The 24,628-nt window shown below is 44.4% G+C and overlaps 1 protein-coding gene across 2 annotated transcripts; it reads left to right on the top strand.

Annotated features, from left to right (window-relative positions):
* Nucleotides 1–6,673: 6,673 nt before the first annotated feature.
* Nucleotides 6,674–24,444, top strand: si:dkey-181m9.8 (E3 ubiquitin-protein ligase lubel). 2 transcript variants are annotated; one of them, XM_036518569.1, is made up of 22 exons: nucleotides 6,674–6,876; nucleotides 8,486–8,576; nucleotides 9,046–9,111; nucleotides 9,438–9,604; nucleotides 10,557–10,692; nucleotides 11,444–11,501; nucleotides 12,391–12,485; nucleotides 13,511–13,669; nucleotides 14,094–14,207; nucleotides 14,597–14,869; nucleotides 16,615–16,706; nucleotides 16,973–17,161; nucleotides 17,685–17,867; nucleotides 18,392–18,490; nucleotides 18,675–18,764; nucleotides 19,201–19,315; nucleotides 19,738–19,856; nucleotides 20,406–20,519; nucleotides 20,891–20,954; nucleotides 21,342–21,435; nucleotides 21,601–21,769; nucleotides 22,283–24,444. In XM_036518569.1, exons 1-22 carry the CDS (start codon nucleotides 6,832–6,834, stop codon nucleotides 22,448–22,450), a joined length of 2,700 nt encoding a protein of 899 aa, XP_036374462.1. In that variant the 5' UTR covers nucleotides 6,674–6,831; the 3' UTR covers nucleotides 22,451–24,444. The 2 variants fall into 2 exon arrangements, with proteins under 2 accessions (XP_036374462.1, XP_036374463.1); XM_036518570.1 differs by having other exon boundaries at nucleotides 14,597–14,842.
* The last annotated feature ends 184 nt before the right edge of the window (nucleotides 24,445–24,628 follow it).

The following is a 24,628-nucleotide window of genomic DNA, read 5'->3' on the forward strand; positions in this document are numbered from 1 at the left end:
CCCGCGTGCGCTCTGTCTCAAATGCCGGCGAGACAATGGAGCACGTCATTTACAGCTGGAGAGGAAGGCAGCTCATCGATTAGGGCCCTCTGTAACATCACTGGCAGGGGCAGCCCAGAAGGCTTCCGCACAGTCTGTCTTCGTATATACACTGAACAACACACGAACGATTCATGACTGTGAAGAGCAAAGCACCTCCGCGCTTTCGGCGCGTCTCAAGCAGCCCTCAAAGGGGTTAAACTGGTGCTTTTTCGGCAGTGCCTTGCCAGGCTCTGACCTTCAGCCAGGATCTCGGTTCCCGCCTTGAACTTGACCCCCGAAATGCGAATGGAAAGCAATTTCTCTTCAGGAGCAAACGAAAAAGGAACACGTTTATTTTCGGCTTTAGAAGAACCGTGCAGGTGTACAAGAAAGACTAGAAATAAAGAGGTTGAGGAGAAAGGAAAAACCTCTCCCGCAGCCTGGGACCTTTCTGTGACTCTCTCTTTCTGTCTCTCTCTCTTTTGCGCTGTTGTGGCTGGGGTCACTGTGTTGCATCTGCATGCAGAGAAGAGAGCAGCATCCATTTCCCTCTGACAGATATTTTACATGGATGGAACGCTGTTGCTGTTTAATCTTTCACCCTGACCCTTATTTTTTCAGGTCCCAAAAAAAAAAACATCTGCAGGCTGTGGGGTGTGTCCACATGCTAAAACGTGCGTCAGCAATATTTGGCCTCCAATCGCTAACCCAAGAGCAGTTTTAGGATCTTTTCCATATAATGCGCGGGATTACTTTTGCGGCTCAGCCATTGGGAGCAGAAAGTACCGAGAGCCTACATTGCGCTATCGACCCATCCACCAATGTCAAAGTGCAAAGCCTGTAAAGAGTGAGCATGTGCCCAGTTCCACTTGGTTCATTTCCAAGCTGAACCTGTTCTTTGAGCTCGATCTGTCATTAGTGATTAGCAGACCGGTCAAAGTTTGAGACCCTTGTGAAGACCTTTGTGGGATATTCACTCTGTATTGCCCCGGTTCAGCTGGGCCGCTGGCCCTTTGACGGCTGGGCGGTGTGTTTTCTTAATGTTGTGCTGCTGAGTGCAGGGGCATTCTGGGATGTGGCCGGCAGTCCCCAGGTGAACTCCAGCTCCATAGCTCTGAGCTCAGCTCATGAGGCATGCCTGTACATCACTCACACTATTGCATTTCATCAGGGCGGGTGACTGCTCCTCTTCACTCAGTGCTATCGGGTCAATATCCCCGAGGACCCAGCCAGCAAGACGGAGTGGAACACAATCTAGAGGGTGTGTGTGTGTGCATATACATAGTGTATGTTTGTGCGCATGTGCAAGCGTGTGTGTGTGCTACAGCATGTACATGTGTAGTATGTCTTGATTGAGCATGTTTTTTTGAATGTTTTTGTGTGTGTGCTTGTGAAACATATACTCGAACATGTCTGTGTTTGTATGTTTAAATATATATTATTGTGGACAGAATTTTTTTTTCTCAGTTGCCCCTTGTGGTTGACCGTAAGCCTGTCGAACAGGGGGATCCCATCCACACTCCCTTTGGCCACATGCATGTCAGGTACGCACCCTACAGCAGACTGTAAATACTTTGATCAGTTGTGTGTCTCACGGGGTCTCACTCGCATTCTAAATTGAAAGGCGCCCCTGAAACCTGCAACCCTCAGAACCACTGATATCAGGTTTGATCCACCCAGCATGAACCCAGCTTCTTTCATGTGGAGAAACCATGTCTACCCCACCCTGACGGCATCATCCCCCCACTCCCTACCCCTCCACAGCATTCCAGGGGACCACACTGTGCCTGACATCCTGGTTTCTTCCCCCCTCTAACAGGCATTTGATCAAACCTGGCGCCCCACTTACAGTACAGCTGTGCGTCGGGCGGGCCCGGGCCAAACAAACCGCACTAAATCATGTGCATCACGGGAGGGTTGTGGTGTGGGGAATATGCAGCTGGGTAAATCCACTCCAGGGCTATTGAGGCAGGAGTGGTGTGTGTGTGTGAGGGGGGGGGGGGGGGGGTGTTTTCCTCCCAAGTGCAAAGCAAGGCAGTGAAGTGTGTCTCCATTGTCTGGAAGTAGGTCAGTAGCGCAGCGAGGCCTTCGGACTCCGGAGCGGGGGGAGGGTCGACCCGCCGGACAGAGCGCTGTGGCAACCCCCACCCCCCACCACACACACACACACACACACTCACACATACCCACACACGCACACCCCTCACAGGGTCTCCGTGCTTCTCCCAGACCGCGCCAGCGAGAGGAGAGCTCCCAGCCGCGTACATTTGTTACAAAATACGTGACTAAACCGAGAACAAGAAGTCATGAATAAATATCAAAGTGCACCATCAGGCGCTTTGAAGCTACAAGCTGGGATTCAGCCCAGCACGATCTGGCTACAGAACTCCTGCCTGTCGAACATACCCAAACATGCCCATACGTTCCTGTTCTTACCACTGCACAGCTTGGTCTGCCGGAGCGTTAGCACATAGACGTGGCTGCCGGAAGCATCCACACCCCAGTCTACCTCCACAGTACCCCTAAAAAACATTCTTTCAAACACTGTTGTTTAGTTGCCATCAATCTTCCCGCCACAGGACCAAAATGCCAGTTTGAGGTCCTTTGTCGAGGGGTACAACAGCGGTGCCTCTGCTGTGATTCAAACCTGTAGCCTCCTGGCTGTATACTCCAGGAGCTACAGCACACTCAGCACTGGCTTTGTCCCTGCCTGGGACGAGTTGCGCAGGATCTGCTGCCAGCCCTACCTGGTCGTTGGTGTCACCTTCACAGCATAATCGCACTCAGCGGGTACTGTAGATATTGTCATCAGCAGAAACAAGCTTCTCTCCCAGGCTGTGGTTCCACCCCCCCCCCCCCCCCAACTCCACTCCCCAGTCGCCTTTTATGACAGTCTGAAAACAACATTAGTTTCACTGCTCTCCCTCTCTGCACCCCCCCCCCCCCCCATGCCACCACCACCCCAACCTCCAGTCACTCGCTCTGTCTCCTTTCTGTCTCTGTCGAAGGCACCTTCCCTGACATGCACACCAGCGCACTCTCTCTCTCTCACACACACACACACCCACACATACACACACACACATTCTACCACACATGCACACATACTGTATCATACACAAACACACACAGATACTTTCTCTCATACAAACACTCTGTCTCCATTTCACACACACACACACACACACACACACACACACACACTCACACACACACACACACACACTCACTCACACTGTTTGAAACTTTTGGTCTTAAAAAAATATGATACCTCCTGTAAGTACTCTGGGAGAAATCTTAAAATATTGATCGCATGGGTAATAAATATAATATATGCCTACACATATTTACATTGTCTTGCCCATGACTATTCAGGGGACAAATCTAAACTTAACAAAGACAGCTAACACAAGTTTAATGTAACACTGACCCCTAGTGGTCAGAATGTGTTTTTACATAAGCATCAGACTGAGGACTGTGAAAATCAAGTCAGAGGCATGCAATGTGGTGGTAGAGTCATAATGAAACTGGGAATATAAATGATCATGTCAATGATAATAAGACGAATGAAAATGAGATAGATTGCGGCTCAGCAAAAATGCTGAGTAGAAATCGTATAATATTGCCATATCCAACAGTCTTCCTGGAAACACAAATTATCTACTGTGCGGCGCAGTAATGTATTGGATTTTATATTGAACATTAAATAAACTTTGTTCCAGGGGACAATTGATCTGGTTTTAATGAAGGCAATAACATATGCCTGCTATTTCCCAGGCAGTCCACACTGACACTGAACGTGCAAATGGAAGCGGACTCGGGTTGCAGTGATCTGAACCCTACTCATGTATAATTTGTTGAGTAAGAGATTATTAGCCAATCAGCTGTGAGTTTTAAAATTACTCCCAATGCCCTCCAGCCTAAATTATGTTGCTGAACATTCACCACCATTCAGTCAGTGTTTTTCATATTTCATGTTTCTTTGTTCGTTCAATCACGTACATATTTGTTCACCCTTACAAGGATCTGAGAAATATAAATGCACGACCCAGAATCCATGGTCCTCTGCTTCAACAAGCTGGGAACTGGACCAAAACAGGCAGACGTACTGTACGTCAAAGCCGTAAATGTTGCCGCATTTAGAACGTGACCTCTTCTTCAGCAGGGAAAATTGCCCCTCCATCTTCCCCCAGACCTCAGGGGCGGCGCTCAGCTCGGACTGCGGATGAGGGATGGAGAGAGCACCATGCGGAGTTGAGGAGATGAATGGGACACTCAGGAGAAATTAAGGAGGGGATTCATCACCCCCCCCCTAACAGTGGGAGGAGAGGAGCTGGACGCCATGGAGCAGGAGGGTGGGGGGGTGGGGTGTGGGGGAGGGGGCACACGATGAAGCAGGTGAAGATGGAACCGGGACCTGGGTGACAGGGGTCACGCACCGAGGTTTATCTCCCTCGATGTTCAGCACAAACATAAAAATCCCCCGCGAGCTTTCTGCAATTGTGTCCTCCTGGCAGCTGTGCTAAACCCCCCATTGTAATCAGGTAGGCTCACTTGTAAAGCTTGAATGGGCCAACAGACAATATCCTTTAGCAGTTATCTTGCCTCTGAGAAACAGCATTGTCTGCCAAGGTTGGTGATAATAAACTTTTGCCCTCTCATTTCCATACTGTCTTTGTTGCCTGCACTTTATCACCAATTGTTCCAAAGTCAGAGATATTACAAGTGAGAAAAAGGCCTGTTATGCTATGAAACATTTGGTGGAAAGGCAGGGGCATACTTATCCTGGGTTTTTTTCTTTTATTCTTTTCTTGAAAACGATAATAGATTTTGTAAAACATTTGGCTGTTTATGGATTTCTACCTTTTTTCAGTCCAGGAAAGTGTTTGCGGTAAACTCCCCACATGCTTAAGCATCTGCACACAGTAAACACGCATTAATTCAATAAAGCGCGATTGCGTAGCACCGTGAACAACATAAGGAACAGATGCTTTTAAAGGTAACATTAATGAACTGTAATTTTAAAGTATTATTGCTGAAATAAAAGATCTCATTTTTTGGCAGATGTTCCTTTTTTTGCTGATGTTTGCACTCTGAATATCTGGAAAGCTGTGTGCCAAACTACTCTCTGGCTTCCTAACAAATTTTCATTTTCATTTTGTTAAGTCACAAGGCCCACAGCTTCAAGTACATCCCAATTCCTGATATAGTGTGACACACTCCCAGTCCCTACAAAGTACACTACCCTCCCCCACCATCCACACCAACACATTCTCTACTCACACACAGTCTTCTACCAATCACATCAGAAATAATGCCACAAGCGCCTTTAGTCATATTTTCTGCTGCCATTGAGACAATAGTTTCACCAGTAAAACTTTATCCTTCAAACAATCAAGTGAGTCTACACAGGAGGAATACTGTGCCATGGCTGTGATCATGCCAGAACTTGTCAGTTAGGTAACATAAATGTTCACCTGGTAGGTCACAAAGCTCACTTCGCGAGGAAAGTTTCTCCTAAGAACACGAGGGATTTCAGTGTGGGCTTTATCACACAGCTTCAGGAAAAGTAGCCCCTTACCGTTCCCAAATGTACATTTCATCTGGCTGCTTACATTCTTTATACTGAGACAACACCTGCAATAGCACCTTCTAATTCAATCAGTAATGGCAATGTAATTGAAACACATCAATACAGAACATTAATTGACACCAACAAACTATGGGTGCCTTGTGCAGCATTCTTCCTCTAAGAGCATTCTCTTGCAGTAAAATGAGCTTGCACGGAAAAGTTTTTTTATTGAACATCCAGGCTTTAGGGTAATTGCATTCTAAGAGTAACTCTGCTGTTCACTTCTGTTACTAAAGCTGCAACGTTCGCCATTGTCAATTTGATAACAAATGTTTTTTTTTTTTTTTTTGCTTAAATAATGTTTTAACTTTCCGATGCAAGTCCCAAGGACCTCTTAATTAGTCACAATTCTCTAACTGAATACCGATCCTGGTTTGGAGTGCGAGCATGTAGTTTTAGCTCTTTTGTGAAAGAAATCCGCTGCCAAGAACACTCGAATGAACAACAAATTACATTTAATTTAGAAGGCTGCTTAGACTGTCTTAAAATTAGATTTTTATCAAGAAAAAAAAAAACTTTTTAAAATAAACAAAAGGCTTAATATGGGAAATGCGTCTCATGCATCATCTTCAGCGACTTAATACAGATAACAGCAAGGTTATTTAAAACTCAGGTCAGTATTAATTCAACAAGTCTGTCAAATCTGATTTATTAGATTTATTAGAAGCAACTAAAACAAATACCACAATAATAGTGTGCCTCAGTACAAGGGTTGGGAAACACTCCCTTTATTTATGATCTTGATCATAAATTATCTGATATTAAAGTGTGTTACAAAGACATATTACAACCGCAGTATACATTTTTGTATTTTTATTTTCACAGAAAGTAACATCAAAAATAATCTGTTTTGCGGTGTGTATGTTCCTGACTCGTATCAATGGACACCCAGAAATGCAACCTGGTTTTACCTCTCAGACGCTGATTATTTGTTTACCCAATTTGCCACACACAATATGGGGAAATGGTCTACCCATAATTCTTCAGAGAGCTTGGTACTTCCTTGACGCGATGGCCGGTATACAACCCAGAAACTTGTAGTCCGAAACGCGGAACGTCACGCCTTCGATCTTTTTGCAGTTGTACGATTATTCACTTATTTGGCTGGCTATGTGATATTTATTTAGATAACGTATCACATAACGTATGATGTCTCCGAGATTTGCAGCGGTGAGAGAATGTCGCTGGTGAATGCTGATCTGGAATATGAAGCACTGACCGAGGTAATTAGCCAGGGATCAGCTAACTAGCTAGCAAGACATATATAGCCTACAGTATAGCCTACTGCAAGCTAACGTCAAATGACTGGCTAGCTAGCATCATTACTGGAAATGGGAAAACTATCTAGCTTGCTTGTTAGCTAGGCACACGTTATTACTTCTGTAATCAAATAAACAATATCATTTGAATGATCTAATGTTAGGTAGCTTTGTCAGAAATTACCTCTGTATACAACGAATTTGACAGTCCACTATCTAGCTAGCAGGCTTTCAAGCGCTCTGGGAGAAGGGTGCCAGTTTCTTCGCCCATCGAAACTCTGATCACGCCCGAAAACATAAACATTAGCTTGTTAGCTAAAGTTAACATACGTTGCGCATGCAGTATGATTGCCGTGACAGCTAGTGTTTGACAGCACTTGCCAGCCAGCACTAAGCCAGATAGTCTAGCTGCAAAATGAACTTTAAACAAGTATCGCATCAGTTTGCAAGTTAACAGCATTTTCAACCACTTTGCTAGGGGCCGACCTGTCAGGCTCTAGCTTACCGTTTGTGAAACATTTTAAAGCGCATAACGTTATAAAACAGCGTTTAAGCTTTAACGTTTCACCGACTATACTAGCCTGCTGTTTAGAATATCCAATCTATACACATTTTTAAATGTTTCTGCACTGATTCAGTCAATAGCTGTGCCCTCATTAGCTGTTCATTTAGCACATCTCGATTATCACTTCCGTTTATTTGACAGCTCGCTGACTGGCGAGTAATCTGTAATGTGATTTGGACATAGGCTGAATGGTTGTAACTACATCAAGAGTTACGCGGGAACATCTGGAACCATTTTTGATTCATCACAAAACTATTTCGCTTGTTTTGTTTGCGAAGTGTTGAGCATCTTCGTACGTCACCTTGCTTTTGCCCCAGATAACCTGTCGAGTAACTATTCTGCCTCCCTAGTTATCGTAGTTTTCGAAGGAGGTTACTTCTCCAGAAAACCGCAGCTTTCTGTTTTAGTAATACATCATCAGGCAAAACACGTTTTTTTTGCTGCGCAGACATCCGGTGGCTGGTGTAGCTGAGTCACGAATGTCTCTCTAATACAGTCATTTAATTTTTAATTAAAGTAGGTTAGTTATATTTAAAGTTCAATATAACTATTGTCACATATGATCTATGCAAATCTGTGTGTTTATGATTATATATTTATGCTATATGAAATTTTACTGTACTTATATTTTATTGTTTATGAAACATGAGTATCCTTAACTTTACCTGGTTAGCAGAAGTCATACGTAAGAGGGCCGTGGCATTACGTCAAACGTCAGTGAAGGCCTCATGCATGATCGTCAACCTTAGACGTTTTTTTTAATAAAATATGCAAAATATTTTAAAATAAAATATGCAAACCCTGTGCGTATTAATCTGGCGTCCGCCACGTTTTGTGTTTAATGTTTTGTCCTGTTGTGTAAGCTTTGAAAATGACTTGCACACCCGACATTGTAGCAGCCGTAGTTCCTTAAGTGCGCATATGAAGTATGATTATATCGACGAATGCAAGCATAAACAAATGCCGTATATGTTTAACAACTGCCGCTGTCCTCATCTCCGTGTGCAGTGCAAGTACTGCTACCCCGCAGAGGTAGTGACCGACGTCAGAAGCGTGACGACAGCCTATAAGGACCTGCGCCTCTACGTGGACTTTTACTGTGAGTACTCCTGCAAGGAATTCTGCTTTGTCAAGAACACGCCTGTGGAAACATGTAGTTTCCACAGCGTCAGCGTTACCATTTCACACAGAGGGGTCCAAAATCCAGGTCACCCACGTTGTGAAGAGTGGTGGTTTTGATGCCTGTGGTTCATCTTTCACATCCTCCAATATTTAATTCTACTTCCTGTTCAAAAACGTTAAATTTATGAATTTATTTATTTGATTTTCTAGTCTTAAACTCTGTAAGTACCCTTCAAACAGTCAAGAAATAATGTCAGTTGCAATAGTGATGGTAGTATTACAGTATACATTATGACTTTTTTGTTATGTATATGAAATTAACAGTCAGGCTCTTAAGGAAAGGTGTGTGTGTATCTGTCATCAAGAGCATCAGTAAGTAACGGCTTTATTCACGTGCTAACTGAGGTAAATGCAAATAGCCCTTCTCTTTATCTCTCACTCTTTAGGTTTTACCAATGGGGACAAAAAGAAGTTGGTGAATTTGAGTGGCACTATTCCTGTCTTGTATGAAGGTAAATGACCAACCGGAGTGTTGCCTTATTTCCTTAACAGGTACCTTAAGTGCCTAAATCTAAGGTATTTAAATAGCTTCTGTTATACAGAGGTAATTCAGGTTAAGTGTTTTGCTCAAGCGTAAAACAGCAGCACTCCACCCAAGATTTCAACCTGTGGCCTTTTCATTAGATGTTCTGTTTCGTGGTGATGCGCTGATGTAATTTTGCATCTGCAATCCTGACCGGGTATTATACTTGTTTGCGTGTGCTGTGTTGGGTAATGTACCATGCGTGGCATTTATCAGTCTGATGGACCTGTATGTGTGCGTTTTCCCGGAACCTAGGTAATGTATACAACATCCCAGTGTGCATTTGGCTCCACGACACGCACCCCCAGAGCCCCCCAAAGTGCTTTGTGCGCCCTTCGGTCGCCATGGTGATCAACACCAAATGCAGCTGTGTGGATGCCAGTGGTCATGTGATCCTGCACTGCTTGAGCAACTGGCAACAAGTGAGTCACTCCCTCCATTGGTCTGTGCGTTACACTGTGCTGTCTTACAGCGTGAAAGCATTTCAGCACATCGCCAGTGCTGCTGTAATTAACCGTGTGACACTAATGGGAATTACTGGAAAAAAGGCTTAAGAGAAAAATCTAAGAGTATGCTTTGAGGCACTTTTGCGCAATGCTATTTGAGTTCAATGTTGATGTTTAGTGCTTCATATTCATGATGGATATTTTTGATTGTATTGCCTCCATTTGAATATATTACTGAGCTTTTGTGCCTTTTAATTTAAAAGCATCTTTGCATCCATTATGTCTCTCACTTTTTATTGCAATGGAATATGCGCACATGAAAGGTTATACACTGCTTTTCATCAACTGTTTCCTTTATAGCATTTTGTAGAGCTTTCTGCCTTCAGCGGTAGACAATAAGCAATTCATATGAATTTTGAATGCAAATTAAATTTGGTTCTGAATTGGCTTATAGATAATGTTTGACATCAAGACGAGCTCTTTTTCTCTCTGTCTTACTGTTTAGCAATCTAAGGCTAATCAAGGATGCTCTATGGAGCATTACATTACATTTCATTACATTAGGAGAACCCGTTATCCAGAGTGGTTGCATTGCTTACCTCCGAGCATTTTCCATTTATAGAGGGAGATATTATTTAGTGAAGCAATCCAGGATAGGTACAATGCTCAAGTGTTCAATAGTAGCGTCACATTTAGGACTCAGACCTGAAACCTGTGGGCTAAAAGTCTAGATCCCTAACTATTTCATGACACTGCAGTTTCCTAGTCATCTTAAATCACATGGTCATGAAAATATATTTAAATTTATACAAAAAAATATCCACCAAAAACACACACTAGTTATATTTTGCAGTGACCTAATGACAGGTTTTGTGTACCGAGGAAATATCTGTTTTGTTTTTTTTCCCCTCTGTGGCTTGACTTGCAGGGATGGTCGAACCTGGCAATTGTTGTGGAGGAGATGAGGGCAGCGTTCCAGCGGGAAACGCCCCTCTATGCCACGCACCCACACACAGTGCAGACCCCGCCTCCAGCACAGCACTCGCAGTCCCCCCTCCTACCAGGTGGGGGCAGCGGTCTTCCAAAAACAGTCACAGCACCGCCATGGCGGTTTCCACAGATAACATTGTTTCACATTGTCCGTTAGGAGTGTCTGTGAATCAGTTTCTGCCTCATTTAGATATTTTTCCCATCCTCATTTCATTCTTTTTTAAACAGAAGGGAAGGGTAGTGTCAAATATGTTAGTCATGCAGAAACGGCAGATGTTTCGATCGGCGGGGCACACCCTTGGTGGATAATTGGCCACCCATATGTGCGTTTGCCAATTATTCACCCCTCAGATATGCACTCCCAATGTTTCAAATAACAGACTCAGTCTTAATGCTAACCCCATGCTTCCACATCATTGCCACTGTTCATCTTATTAAAACATGTTAAATTGAACTAAGAAATAAGTTGTTGAGGTGGTTGGGCAAAGGAAATGGTACATAATGTTCCAGTAGTTATTTCTTTATAGTCAATACTAGGCAGAAATGCATAGATACAGAATTAATAGATTGATTTGAAGCATTTTTTATTTACATAGAACTACCCAATCAGTTGCAACATCCTAAAAGGTGTGCTACTTGAGTTTCAAGCAGATTCTCATAGATAAAGAATTACATTTGAAATCAAATCAAAAGCCGTTTCAGTTCTTTCCAAAATGGCTGACAAGCACGCCAAGCGTTGGACTATTGCTGTTTTTGTGTTTGCTTCCTGTCATTTGATATGTGTGCAGCAGTGCTTGTGGTCAGGTGTGGCTCTGTTCTCCGTAGGTAACCGCATGCCCACAAGGTTTCCTGACCCCTACAGACAGTATTTCCCTGATGCCAGGTGAGTGTGAAAACCAAGTTTTTGAGTACCACCACACAGCGAACCTCTACCTGACAGCTGCGGTCAGCCTTGCAGACCAACCTCTGTTTCCTGTCCTGCTGGGTTTCAGGTTCTGCCTCTGAATAGGATATTAGTGTGGATGGCTGCATCAGAATAGTCTCTCGCTAGGCAGTCGTGCCACAAAGACCTTTCATCTTAACTTGGGAAAATAAAAGATCTGTGAAAGTTTTCCATTCTTTTTCACACATTTTAAGTAACGGTCACACATTTTTCATTGTATGTTACAAAATTTCATCACTGCTGATCAAGGGCGTAGTTTTGTCTCAACATTGGTAGGGACACAACAACCGAGGGGACATTGGAATTATGTAATATGACTTCACTCCAAAGATAACGCGTTCGCTCAAATATTGGTAGGGACATGTCCCTACCGTCCATATGCAAAATTACGTCCTTGCCGCTGATACTGAACTGATAATGTTGGGCAAGAGGTGAAAGTAGTAACACTTTCTAAAATTCCATTGCTGATACTTAAGGATAAATTCCATTTCTGATAGATGAGAAGGAGGATGTGTTTCATAATTTCTTTGGCTAGATGTAGATGATTTGGATACCTGAGATTGCCTTTTTATCCTTTACATTACGTGATTTCAAACAGACTAAACTTCCATGTGTCCTGTTTCCTACTGCATAACAGTGTCAAACTGAAGCGGCAAAAACACAGAGAGGACTCAGGTTAACGTTGTTTTTGCTAAGCGAATGGAGAACCTTAACTTTCACACAGGTTATTATTCACAGTCGTGCTGATCCCAGATGTGCCTGTGTTTGATATGTGAGATTGTTGAACTGCTGGGCTTTAATTAGCCTGTGTGCTGTTTGTCCCTTCTAGCCTGCCATACCCGAGAAGTCCCTCTATTCCACACATGGCTGCCTTGAGTTCCAGAACATCCCCAGTTTTACCGGTACAAACACCCAGCATAAAGAGTGAGTGCTTCACTGCTCTGAGGGAACATTATGTCCCTTTTATTGACTGGAAATGGCAATACGATTTATGTTTATACAGTACCTGGTAGGGGTGTGCACTTTAATTAATTTGATGTTATATGGTATTGTGGTTATATGGGTTGATGTTTTATGGTTCCTCAGATCCCAAGATCAATATTGGAATAACAGAGCCCCAACTTCTTTGCCCAAAGATCTGTATGGATGTCCTAATATCTGCAGTCACACAATTTTTGGACTGGTAAATGAGCTGTAGGAATGAATTATATGTTCATGCGGGTCTCTTTGACTTACCTTCATGAATGTTCATGAGAAAGAATACAATCTGGGATCTTTCCTTTCTGTGATTGACAAGAATTTGAATACTGATCGATGTAATGCACTGTGAGGTGCACTGTTTGAATAATGGAATGTTCTTTCGCCTCCTTGTCTCAGTGTTCATTGAAATTCAGTCATGGCTCAGTTTGCCCTGACTGTTTTTGGTGGTTAGCCAGTTTTTAGCCAATTTTTAATTTGAAGTCATTGCTACATTTTAAAATGTTTTTTAATGAATGTTCTCGGACTTTGTATATTTCAAAGTAATTACATGTTATAATATGTCATTAACATAACATAGTGTTATGTTTATTAATAGTATAAAAGCATTATTAATATGAATATGTTAATTATATGTAGTCATGTGGCCAACACAAATCAAACTCTTTTGATTTTGAGTTATTTTAAGTATCATTTTCTATAATATAAGTTTTTTCTAATTTTAGAGTAACCGGTTCTTTCGGGCCTGTTATATCTAGGCATTGAATTTTACTCATTGATGTTTAACCTGTTGTGCTTATCAGATTACATGACGTTGAGAAACTGAGTGAGAAACAGGGGGGGTTGCATTACAGCAAGCCCCTCCCCCACACACATACTCCCACCCGCCCCTTTACTGCTATTGGCCAAGCCAGCAAGCCAAGCAGGAGAGCTTTTACTTTTGATTTTCTGAAATGCCTGCTTCCTTCCAGCCCCGCCTGCCAACGCCAGGCAAACTCACTCGGACCTAGCTACCGAAACCAGGGTGAGGAAATCCTACACGGAGGAGCTCCTGGATTTGGGGATCACCTTCGGGGAGAGCAGCAGCCAGACCCCATCCTCCTCCAACCCCTTCACACAGAGCAGTCCTGGTGAGGCCCGCTGCCAGCTGTCTGTTACACAGAGAGAAGGTTCTGGAAAAACAGGATCTAGCCAGTGGTGTTACACAACTGTTTTGATCTGATTAATAATATCCAGAAACACACTGTGTATACTATACAAAACACAATAAGATCATGTAAGCTTGTAATATTACAGTGTAAAGTTGTATATACTTACACATATTAATGCTGAAAATATTAGGTATATAAAATGTATGTATTCATCAAAATTAAAGGAATAGTATCCCAAGGGTTGTCATGAATTTTTAGGAATGTTCATACACATACGTTAATGTACTGTTAATGTACTGTTTATATACACACACATAGTGTACACTAGAGTTGTCTCTGTTCATGTATGCATATTCAGACTGACTTACTGCTTCTTGATGACCTCATTGTTATTTAACTACAGCGCCAACAACCACTTCCTCCGATGTGGCAGACATAGACGACCTCTTCAAAAGCCTGCAGCTCGATAAGGTTGTCAACATTTACCAGCTACCCACTGCCAACTCCAGTGCTAAAGGTGGGTGTTTAATCTTCACTCATAACACAGCATACAACATAAAACATGAAAAGCAAAAACCTCACACATTGCGTTTAGTGGTTTTTGGGTGTTGTTTGTGTGGGATATGTGAGAGTTTGTCATTAGCAGCTTTCGATTTAATTCCAAAAAGCTGCTGTTGCGAAATGCTGCCACTAGAGGGAGCACCCACCCGTGTTTTATAAATCAGGAGACTGATAAATTGGTAATTAGGCTTGACCCAGGGCTGGCGACTACATAAAATGAAGTCGCCCACTGAATGTGTGCATGATCTGCAAACAGCCTTAGGTGAGTGGTTTGTTTTTAAAAGTCTGACTGAAATCAGAAGAGGAATAGAGTGACAGCGGCCCTTCCCCCCCCTTCTTTTGAAGGTATCCCCAGCCCCATGGGGGACAGTACGGGGGGAGGGGCGCCTCTCTCTGGCGAGGGGGGCCTGGCGGACAACAGCCAGACGATCGAGGTGAACCGGCTTCCTCCGGGGCTGCCCCCCGCGAGGATGAGGAACAAACTCACCGTTTACTTCCAGCGCCGGCAGAACGGGGGCGGGGAGGTCCTGGACGTGCAGTACCCCGCGGCTCTGCCCGACCAGGCCCACGTCACCTTCCTTGACCCCAAAGGTACCGCAGCATGGGACCAATCAGAGGGTAGGAGAGAGGCCCTCACTGTGGCAGACAGTCCGCGTGTGGAATCTGAGCTCAAACCTCATCGCAGGCTCAGCCCTCAGCGTGTTCTAATACTGTCTGTGGAGCTCTGACGCACCCAAGGCAGACATTATTAAATCGCTCCTTGTCTGATTCCTGAAATCCACATAATCCTAGATCAATGCTGTGGTGGGGCTTTAAAGGAATTCAGATTTCCCTGGGAAAATTCACACTGTGAGCATTAAACCTGGGCATAGGGCTGTCCAAGCTGCTGCGCAGTATGCGGAACTACTGTCTGGTGCACGCTGGGTAAATCCAGCATCACCCATCTTGGGGATTGTTTTCAATTCTATTATTTAGGAAGGCTTAAAAATGAAATCCCACGTATAATGAGATTAACGATTACCTCGTTTCACTTTTCCTCAGTCTGTTTTTCCACTCCTCACTCATACTTTTTTCTTGCTTTACAGAATCTCATTTCTGCCTTTAATTTACATCATAAACTTTGTCTGGTGAAAACAACACTCCTTTGTGCCGTAGGGCCCCTGATCTAACCGCAGTGCGGGTTTATCCTTGATTCACTGAGTAACAAACTAGCAGGTGTTATTGTTTTGACTTTAAGCGTTAAACTTCTGCTGCGTGAGGAGCAAAAAGGTAATGCCATTTCTCAAAGACAAGGACTAGACGCATTGCGGTTGGGTTGAACAGAGGCCATTTTGTATTCTGATTCCTAGCTGGTCCCATGTTGAAAGTGACAGACAGAGGAGTATGGGTAAACAGTAACTGTCTGTCTCCGTTCAATGCTTTTTTGTCCACAGTTCTTGGAATGCATGTTAGCATTAGGATTCACAACTTCAAGTGAAAGGTCTTCCTCCCTGAACTTCCTGCCTTTCACATCTGTACATCGTTCAAATTCAAATTGCACTGTCATAAATGTCCCTTGTATGACTGAATGTGTGATTTGGGGATTTTTCTATTCAAAGCGTTAATTATGAGGAAGATTGGGTCCTAAACCGCCCTCCTGATTACTGTGAAATGCTCATGAGACAGAGCTGAAGCTGAATTTGAAATGAATGTTAATGTGACTTACTGAGTTTGATCTACGTTCACCTCCACTCTTGGCATGATATTGATCTGAATTCTGACTTAATGACACGTTTCTCTGCATGTGATTATTCTCTTACTCATTGACTCAGTGCCACTCTTAACATTTTTATATTTTATGCAACACCTGCCACAAATGTAGGACCACTGACATGTAAAATGATATATATCTATTGTTATTCTCTTTACTATTGTTGTTAGTAGTAGTACTATTGTATATTTAGCAGATACCCTTATCCAGGATGAATTTAGTTAGTTAGCGTAGCTTTTAAATATTATTTTTTGAATTAATGTAATTTACTTGTTCAGACACCACAGCTAACCTTGCAACCCACTCTAAGCACAGCTTCTACTGTTGGCCCTGGTAGGGTATTTGCCTAATCCTAGGGTAGAGGCTGGTTTTACAGTTTTAGAATACATATTTTTGTAAGGGGTACAGTAGGGTGTGTAATCCACCTCCTGTGAGAGACTAATGATTTTGTTCTCTCCCATTTTCTCTTTCCCTTTCCCTCTCTCTCCCTCTCTCTCACCTTCTGTCCCTTGCCCCCTTTCTCTCCCCTTCTCTCTCTCCATCCCTCTCTCCCTCCTTCTCTCTCTCTCTGCCTCTCTCTCTCTCTCTCTCTCCCCCCCCCTCACTCTGCCAGATGCCAAGCGTGTCCTCAGTCAAGAGGAGCGTGTTATTACAGTGAATAAGCAGCACTTCCCAGTCAGGGTGAAGAGAATTGAGAGGGTCCAGGTGAGTGCCTGGAGTCCTTCCTGAGGACAGACACCCTTCAGATTAACATGGGTCTCACCAATGCTTGAATCTGCCAGAAGGATCCGTCTGATTATCACAGTTTATCTTTGAGGCTCCAGCTGGAGATTCTGTGTGAGGTCTCTAGAGCTAGGCCATGTGGGAGCCTTACAGATGTAATTTTTGTGGCCCTTGAAGAGGTGCAGTAGCCCACGGCTTAAAGTAAGGTTTTACCAAATGCTCTCTCCCCACGTGGTCCACATCCACAGGTTCCAGTTCCAGATGGCTTCCCGCAGGACAAGGCGGACATGTTCCGGAGCCTTCTCTCCTGGGAGGGGCGGAGCTTTGCCCCGGAGGAGGTGCTGGAGGCGGTGCAGTCCTGCCGGGACCTCCCCTCCGCCTTGCGATACCTTTCTCATGAGTGCCCCATCTGCCGGGAGCAGGTGTCCTTCAGCAAGGTGAAACAAGAAGGGAGTCACTAGAAGACTGTCAGAAAGCAGTAGTGTCACTGCGATAGGGTAATGAGGAAAGCGGGAGGGGTCAGCTAATGTGCATCAGCTGGTAAGAGGGGTTTAGGGGTCAGAGGTCATCAGAGTAAATGGATTTAGAATGTTCATATCAGTTTGTCTTGCCTGCCTAAGCTCAGGCTCCCCACTAAACAGGAATCTCCAGGCCAGCGGTCACCTTGTCTCATACCCACAAACCCATGCTACACCTCTGATTTTGTATTTCCTGTGCTTTGCACCAGAATGTTCCATGTGGCTTTGGGAAATTTCCATATGTAAGCAGGTGCTTCTTCCAAAAGCACAGAGAGGTGGCTTTAGGGGAATCCGGTGCCCGATCAGCTAAACAATTTTTAAAGGAATTAAAGTCTCTCGAAACAAACCTTACCCTCAGCCCATAACCCATAACCACAACATAAAGCCATCTCCGTCTTTTGTTTTTCTGGGCCCCCTCATTCTTGCTCCTCCCCCCCTGTAGATCATCACCATGACCCACTGCTCTTGCGCTTTCTGCGAGAGCTGCTTCAAGGCCTACTTCTCCTCCGTCATCAAAGAAAGGAGCATCACGAGGGTGGTGTGCCCCATCTGCAACCGGCCGGACATCCACCGCCCCGGGTGCATGGAGGAGGCCATGGACTACTTCAACCTGCTCGACACACAGGTGAGGGGGGGTCACACAGCCGGACACAACACCAACACCTGCCCTTTCAACACAGATATCCTGTGAGGAATAGGTCAGCACAATGTACACATGTAGGGCTGCTCTCAGAAGTATTTCAACTGGGACGTGAGCTCCATGATAACAGGAACAACTACTGCACAAAGTGTTACACTATATTACATTATTGTCATTTAGCAGATGCTCTTATCCAGAGCATTAAAATTTTATCCATTTATACAGCTGGGTATTTACTGAGGCAGTTGTGGGTTAAGTACTTTACCCAAGGGTGCAGCAGCAGTGCACCAGCAGGGAATCAAACCAGCAACCTTTAGTTACAAGACCTGCTCCTTACCACCATGCCACACTGCTGTATTGTGGTACAGCAATCACTGGACTTATTTTAGAGACTTGTTAGCCCCTCTCTTCCCGTTCACTTCCTCTGTCTCTTGCTATTCTCTGTCTCATTCATACTTTCTCTCTCCATCCTATTTGCATTCACTGGTTTCTCTCTCTCTCTATGACAGATCAGGCACTACCTGGACCCTCAGACTCATGAGCTCTTCCAGAGGAAGCTGAGAGACCGCGCCCTGCAGGAAATGCCAAACTTCCGCTGGTGTGCTCATGTAAGGACAAACCCCCCACCTCTGATCAGCACACAGACCTCATCAGCTACATACCTCAACTGTTGGTGCAGGAAAGGCCATGGAGAGAAGGGTTCATTTTTTCAAAGAAATATTGAGTTTGTGTGTGTGTGTGCGTGCGTGCGTGCGTGCATGCGTGTGTATGCGTGTGTGTGTCTGTTTTCAGTGCTCATTTGGCCTCCTCCATGAAGCAGACAGGCTGAGGATGGACTGCCCTACCTGTGGAAAAAGCACCTGCTCTAACTGCAAGAGTCCTGTGAGTGACTAATACTCTCACACACATATACACACACACACACACACACACACACACACACACACACACACACACACTCGCAGTCGCACACACACCCAGACATACACACGCACATACACACACACACACATATAAACACATACTCTTACGGTACTGCAAATGATCTCATATACATGCACATCCTTTTCACTTACACACACGTATAGATTCCTGCCCAATTAAGTGAAGCACTCTCACACATTTTCACAAATAGGCAAACAGACACTCACATTGACATTAATATTTATACTTTGCAAATGCTCTCATGAGGAATTAGAAAGAGTAGCTGAAGTACTTTTCATCGGGATGAAAACATTTTCACAGTGCTCCATTCACTTTCAATGTCTCCCTGAATTGTGTTATATGTTATGTTTTTGTCTGCGTGTCTGTCTGTCAGTGGCTGTCCCAGCATGAGGGCATCTCCTGTGATAAGTTCAGGATGTGGCAGGCCCAGAACAACCCAGAGTACCAGGCTGCACGCCTAGAGAACCTGCTTAGCAGGAATAAGATAGGTATGCCACATGCACACACTAACTCACTGATTCACTCAATTGCTGACTCACCCACTGACTCACAGTACTCAATCACTCACTCACTAACCCAGAGCACCATGCTGCACGGCCTAGAGCCTGCTCAGCAGGGATAAGATGGGTATGCCTCACATGCGCACTCTAACTTGCTGATTTACTCTCTCACTCATTCTTTGACTTAGTGACCCAGAGTACCAGGTCATGTGTACAGAGCCTGCTCAGGAGAAAAAAAGATACATAGGACTATATATGCACTCTCACTTACTGACTCACTGACTGACTGTCACCCACACAGTAACTCACTCTCTCATTGAGTGCGTGACTCACTTACACATGTACACACTCACACACAAACACAAACATACACACTCAGACCCACTGATTTTGATATCATGTGCTTTCAGACTGTCCAAAGTGCAAGTTCCGCTTCTACCTCTCCAAGGGGGGCTGTCTGCACTTCAGGTGCACACAGTGTCAGTATGAGTTCTGTGGAGGCTGCAAGAAGCCCTTCCGGATGGGATCTGTGAGTACTTGTTCTGAGAGAGAGAGAGAGACAGAGAGAGACAGAGAGAGAGAGAGAGAGCACACATAGGCCATAGGCCAATGCCTCACTGCATAGAGAGTCCACATATAGATCATTGTCTGTAAGTGAAGAGACAGTCCACATACAGGTCACAGTAAGTAAATACAAAGAGTCCACAGACAAGTTATGGTCTATAAGAACAGAATCAACACCCAAGTTAAGCCATGTGACACACTCTTGGCTGTTTGGATGCTGAATGAGTGTATGTGTGTATGTTTGTGTGTATATACGTGTGTGTGTGTGTATATAATGTATGTGTATGTATGTGTGTCAGCATGTGTTACCTATACCAAATAAAGTGTAATTGTGTAAGTAACATTTCTTCACCAGCCTGTGCTTTTTAAGTAAGTATACACATTTTCTAGGGGAATTCAAAGTGAGAAGGATACTGTAGGCAAAGCAGTGTCATTTCACCGTACACAGCTCATAATCCCTCATGGTCCAGTCCTTGGACCAGTGGATAATCCCTGATCATGTGACCTGCTACAGGCCTGCGGTTTCTCCGCGGAGTGCGGGATGAAGGGTCTGCATGCTCACCACCCCAGGGACTGTTTGTACCACCTCAGGGACTGGAGTGTACCCAGACTGCAGCAGCTGCTCCAGGTATGCTTTGGGTGTGCAGTGTAGCTCTCCCCTCCCAGTGATAGGGTAAGCACTGTGCTATATGAAGAGCCATGCTGTATTTCCACTTTCACCTGCCTTTTCTATAGAAACTCCTCGTGGGAGGTGTAACCGTTGGGGGCGCACCTGCACTGATCTTGTGTTTGATTCAAGCCTAACTATGTGGCGTTTACAGAGTGTGCACACGTGTGTGTGTTTGTGTGTGTGTGTGTGTGTGTATGTGTGTGCATGTGTTTGTACACGCTCTGCCATTTGTGTGCCTGTTTTGCTGCATGCATGTTTGTGTTAATATAAACCGTTGGCAACCCTTTCTTCCCACCCATGATTTTGATATTCTTCTGCCTCTTCCCCAGCTCCACACAGTCTCCTTCACACTCCAGCCCAGAGGCACAGCCAGAGGCGGCACAGAGGAGAGAGGTAGAGCAGCCGCCGTGACTCAGCACTGCCTGCAATTCACAGCACAGCAGGGGCACAGGCCTGCAGTCAGCCTTGAACACGGCTTTCCACTTTCAGCAGCAGAGACGAAAACAAAACGGTGACATAACCGTTATATAACAGTGATGCATAACAACTGATGCTGTGCATATTTTTGCCTTCAAGCAGCAGTGATGTCAGCAGGATCCCATGAATTGTTACTGTGGGTGGAAGGAAAAGTGTATTTTTACTTCCCGTCCCACCAAAGAGAACAATATTTATGTGTGTGTGTGCGTGTGTGTGTGTCACGCACGCACAAGCCTGTGTGTTTGTGTACACATGTAGTTACTTAATGATAGTTACCAGGACCCATGGTTACCTGTATTTCAGGTCTATGTGGGGTGTTAGAGCAACATGAAGTGGGCAGTCAGAAGGAGGAGCCCTGTGGTAGACCAGCTCCCACAGAGTACAGTGGATACTGCGAGTAAGTACCAGCAAACATAATCTACCAGCACGCAAGTACCATCAAAACTACAAGTGCCATAATGCATTGCCACTACAGGCACTACAAGGACCATCATGCACTGCCATCACCGGCAACATAAGTACGATATCCATAGCGTCCGTATGTTTCTGGACCCTTTTCAAGGCAACACTACAAGGAGTGCCTGGTGGAGCTTATAAACCAGAACCGCCTAGACCCGGTGGTGCTGTTCAGCAAGGCGGAGATGGTGGCAGAGCTGCAGAGATGGAGGATCCCCGTCCCACAGTCACAGCCACAAGAGCCCGAGGCTCTGTGCCTGCAACGCCTCAGACAGGTAAGGCTCCGCGGCAGATTCTACAGCGAGGGGGGCCCACACCATTATTTACCATCCCGTAGAGCTGGAACCAGGCTTGTGCAAGATAGTGCCGAAAATCTGATTGTGTGTAACGTCAGCCAGCCCTGGCACTGACGAAATGCTGACGCCTGTCAAGTCTGAGCAACAACCTGGACTGTGTCTGCAGTCCAATATGGGGTTTTCCTAAAAAAATGTTGACTCCGTAGAACTTGTCCACCTCTAGTTTTTTTGCTGCCTACTTTCCATTTTTACCAGGAATTTATGGAAGGAACATTGTAGCGCAGCATACCAGTTACACCCTCACAGGAACTGTACTGAGCCAGCCTGGTTCCAGCTCACCTGTGGGAAACGGGGTACAATGAAGCTGGATGAATTAGCAGTTATCTCAGCATGGTAAATCTCATCAGCCTGTTGAATTTTTCAACACTAGCTGGTCAATGTATTCAGTCGACGCAAGGATCCATTCCTGCTCCTCCTGCTCTTCTCCCACAGGCTGTGAGACAGATCAGGCTGTCGACACAGCCCACCCTGGTGGAGAAGACAGGAATTGCGCCCTCTGCGTCTTTCCCTTCCGTGGGGATCCCCTGGTCCAGAGCACAGGGTAACCCCGCTCGGGAGCTGCCCCAGGACTCCCAACTGCTGCTGCTCCTCAACGACTAAAAGCCAGGAGAGACCCCTAGACGGCCACACCCACCCCAAAGCTGGCCCCGTCACCACGCCACCACTCTGTGAGCGGCGGGAAACTGGCCCTCTGCTCCCAGGTTACCTTTACGGGGGACATCGTCCGATCAGCACAAGGGACTAGAGTTCTCACACTTCCCCGTGGTCTTTGTCCAATTGGATCAACGCATGGCAGAAACTCGTTAGTTCCAACAGAACATTGGAGCTGATTGTGGAATTTATTTTCTCTGTTCAATGCATTACTTGATTTTTGTTCAGTTAAACTTCAGGAATTAAGTTCAGGAATACTGAAATGGTGTCAGAAGTACAGTGCTCTCTGCTTATAGGATATGCAGACATAAGAATCAACCACAATCATTCCAACACTAAAACTGTTTGTAAACTCAGCTCCTGAGAAATAAGCAAAGCCACTCATACGAATCAGGTCAGGTTGACTTACAACATGCATTACGGTACCCAGCGGAGCGCAATTGTGTATAATTAATGAAAGTTGTTACAGTGTATCATCTTGTATAAGTACCAAAACACCTACAGTAGCATGTAAGGTATTTTGAGTAAAACAGTAGGGCAGGTTAGCTAGTACCTGCATGCAAGCTGAAATGGCAGGAATAAGAAAGGAACTTTCTACAGATGAAAAACACTGTGTTTTTCAGACACAGGATTTTGAATCTTCAAAGCCAATGAATGAAATGCAGCTGAGACCATGCCCCAGTAGAGTCATGACTCTGTGAAGAACTAAGGAGGCGTCACATGAAAAAGAACGCAAACAGGCAGAGCACCACAGTGCCACATCCCCTTGTTTTGGGATACACAAAAATACTGGTTTTAATCAAAGTTAGTTGGTTACGGATGCTCAGGCAGCACCAGCAGTTCAGATGGTGCAGTTCAAATAAGAGGACTTGTTTGTTAACAAAGGATTGTTCAAAACTGCTTCAAAGTTTTATGTGTTTGAAGAACCTAGCTCAAGACAGTTCTATGCAAAGAGAATAGGATTCTTTAAAAGGAAGGTAAATGTCAGTTTTACCCCATCGTTAATATCTCTGCTTTTCATGAGTCAACCACTCATAAGCATCAAATCATACAGGACAAATGTGATTCTTCTAAACAGAATGCACTGTATTGACATAAACCCAGAATGCAGAGCTCTCGGGATTAGTCATTCTGAGCTTAAATGTGAAACTTTTGCTACTTTTACTTATGATCATTCTGAGAGAGGGAGCTTTAAACAGACTGTGCAGCACAAGAGGCCACAACTGAGTACCAATGAGTTGTGCTGAGAGCACTCCTCTGTTGAGATTGAAGGAAATTGAAGGAGATTTATGGAAAGCTTCAACATTAAGACAGTGTTCCAAATCAAAGATGCTGTCACAAGTACTTCACTTCTCTGAAATCAAAGGCTAAATTCATCTCACTCAATGTCACCCAACTCCAGCATTCTTGGTATATACTCTGCTCTGGTTCAGTATTTTGGTCAGGGCCTAACAATAAGATCTGTGTACAACAGATCTCAGATCAGCTTGTCCACCCCCAATCCTAACAGTAACCATTTGGTGCGTTTGACAAAACATTTGACGTAATGTTTGACAAAAATGTTTTCCGTTAATTCTTATTAATTCACATGCAGGGATGTTTACAGAATGTACTGAGAGTAGCATTTTCTTCTGCATAAATATTAATTGCTAATAATCCCCCAGGATTCAAACGTTGAAATGTGCAAATGTAATGAGCTGCAAATGCAATTCCATTAACATCACATGCAGTTCATCATTAGGATGGGCTAAGTTTGTTCTACACTGACCAGCAGGACTGTCTGATGGTACAAGATGCATTTTAAACAAGTGCGTTGAATACTGTGATGGTCTACTGCAACCAATAACTTAGATAACCAATGCTGTTACGTTCGAGGTGCACTTTGTATTAATGACAGAAAGATACATTTATATTTTTAACAAACACTTGTCTTTGTCTGAATTTGTGACAGCTGCACAATAAAACAGACCTTCAGACAGCATGTTACCCAGTCACAACATAAGGCACTATAAACTCCTTGCTGCAATTCTTGCACTCAGATCAAATGAACCTACACATTAACTAAGTAGCATTTAACCTCATGGAAAAGCAAAACATTACACAAGTGTGTCTGCTAGCAAAATACAC

This window comes from Megalops cyprinoides, chromosome 24 (assembly GCF_013368585.1).
Source record: "Megalops cyprinoides isolate fMegCyp1 chromosome 24, fMegCyp1.pri, whole genome shotgun sequence".
Classification (NCBI taxonomy): Eukaryota; Metazoa; Chordata; class Actinopteri; order Elopiformes; family Megalopidae; genus Megalops; species Megalops cyprinoides.

Excerpts from the sequence above, each read along its gene's own strand:
- si:dkey-181m9.8 (XM_036518569.1), top strand. The coding sequence starts at position 6,832 with ATGTCGCTGGTGAATGCTGATCTGGAATATGAAGCACTGACCGAG. Across the intron at positions 17,868-18,391 it reads TCAACCTGCTCGACACACAG|ATCAGGCACTACCTGGACCC; the intron begins GTGAGGGGGGGT and ends TCTCTATGACAG. Across the intron at positions 20,520-20,890 it reads GACTGCAGCAGCTGCTCCAG|CTCCACACAGTCTCCTTCAC; the intron begins GTATGCTTTGGG and ends CCTCTTCCCCAG.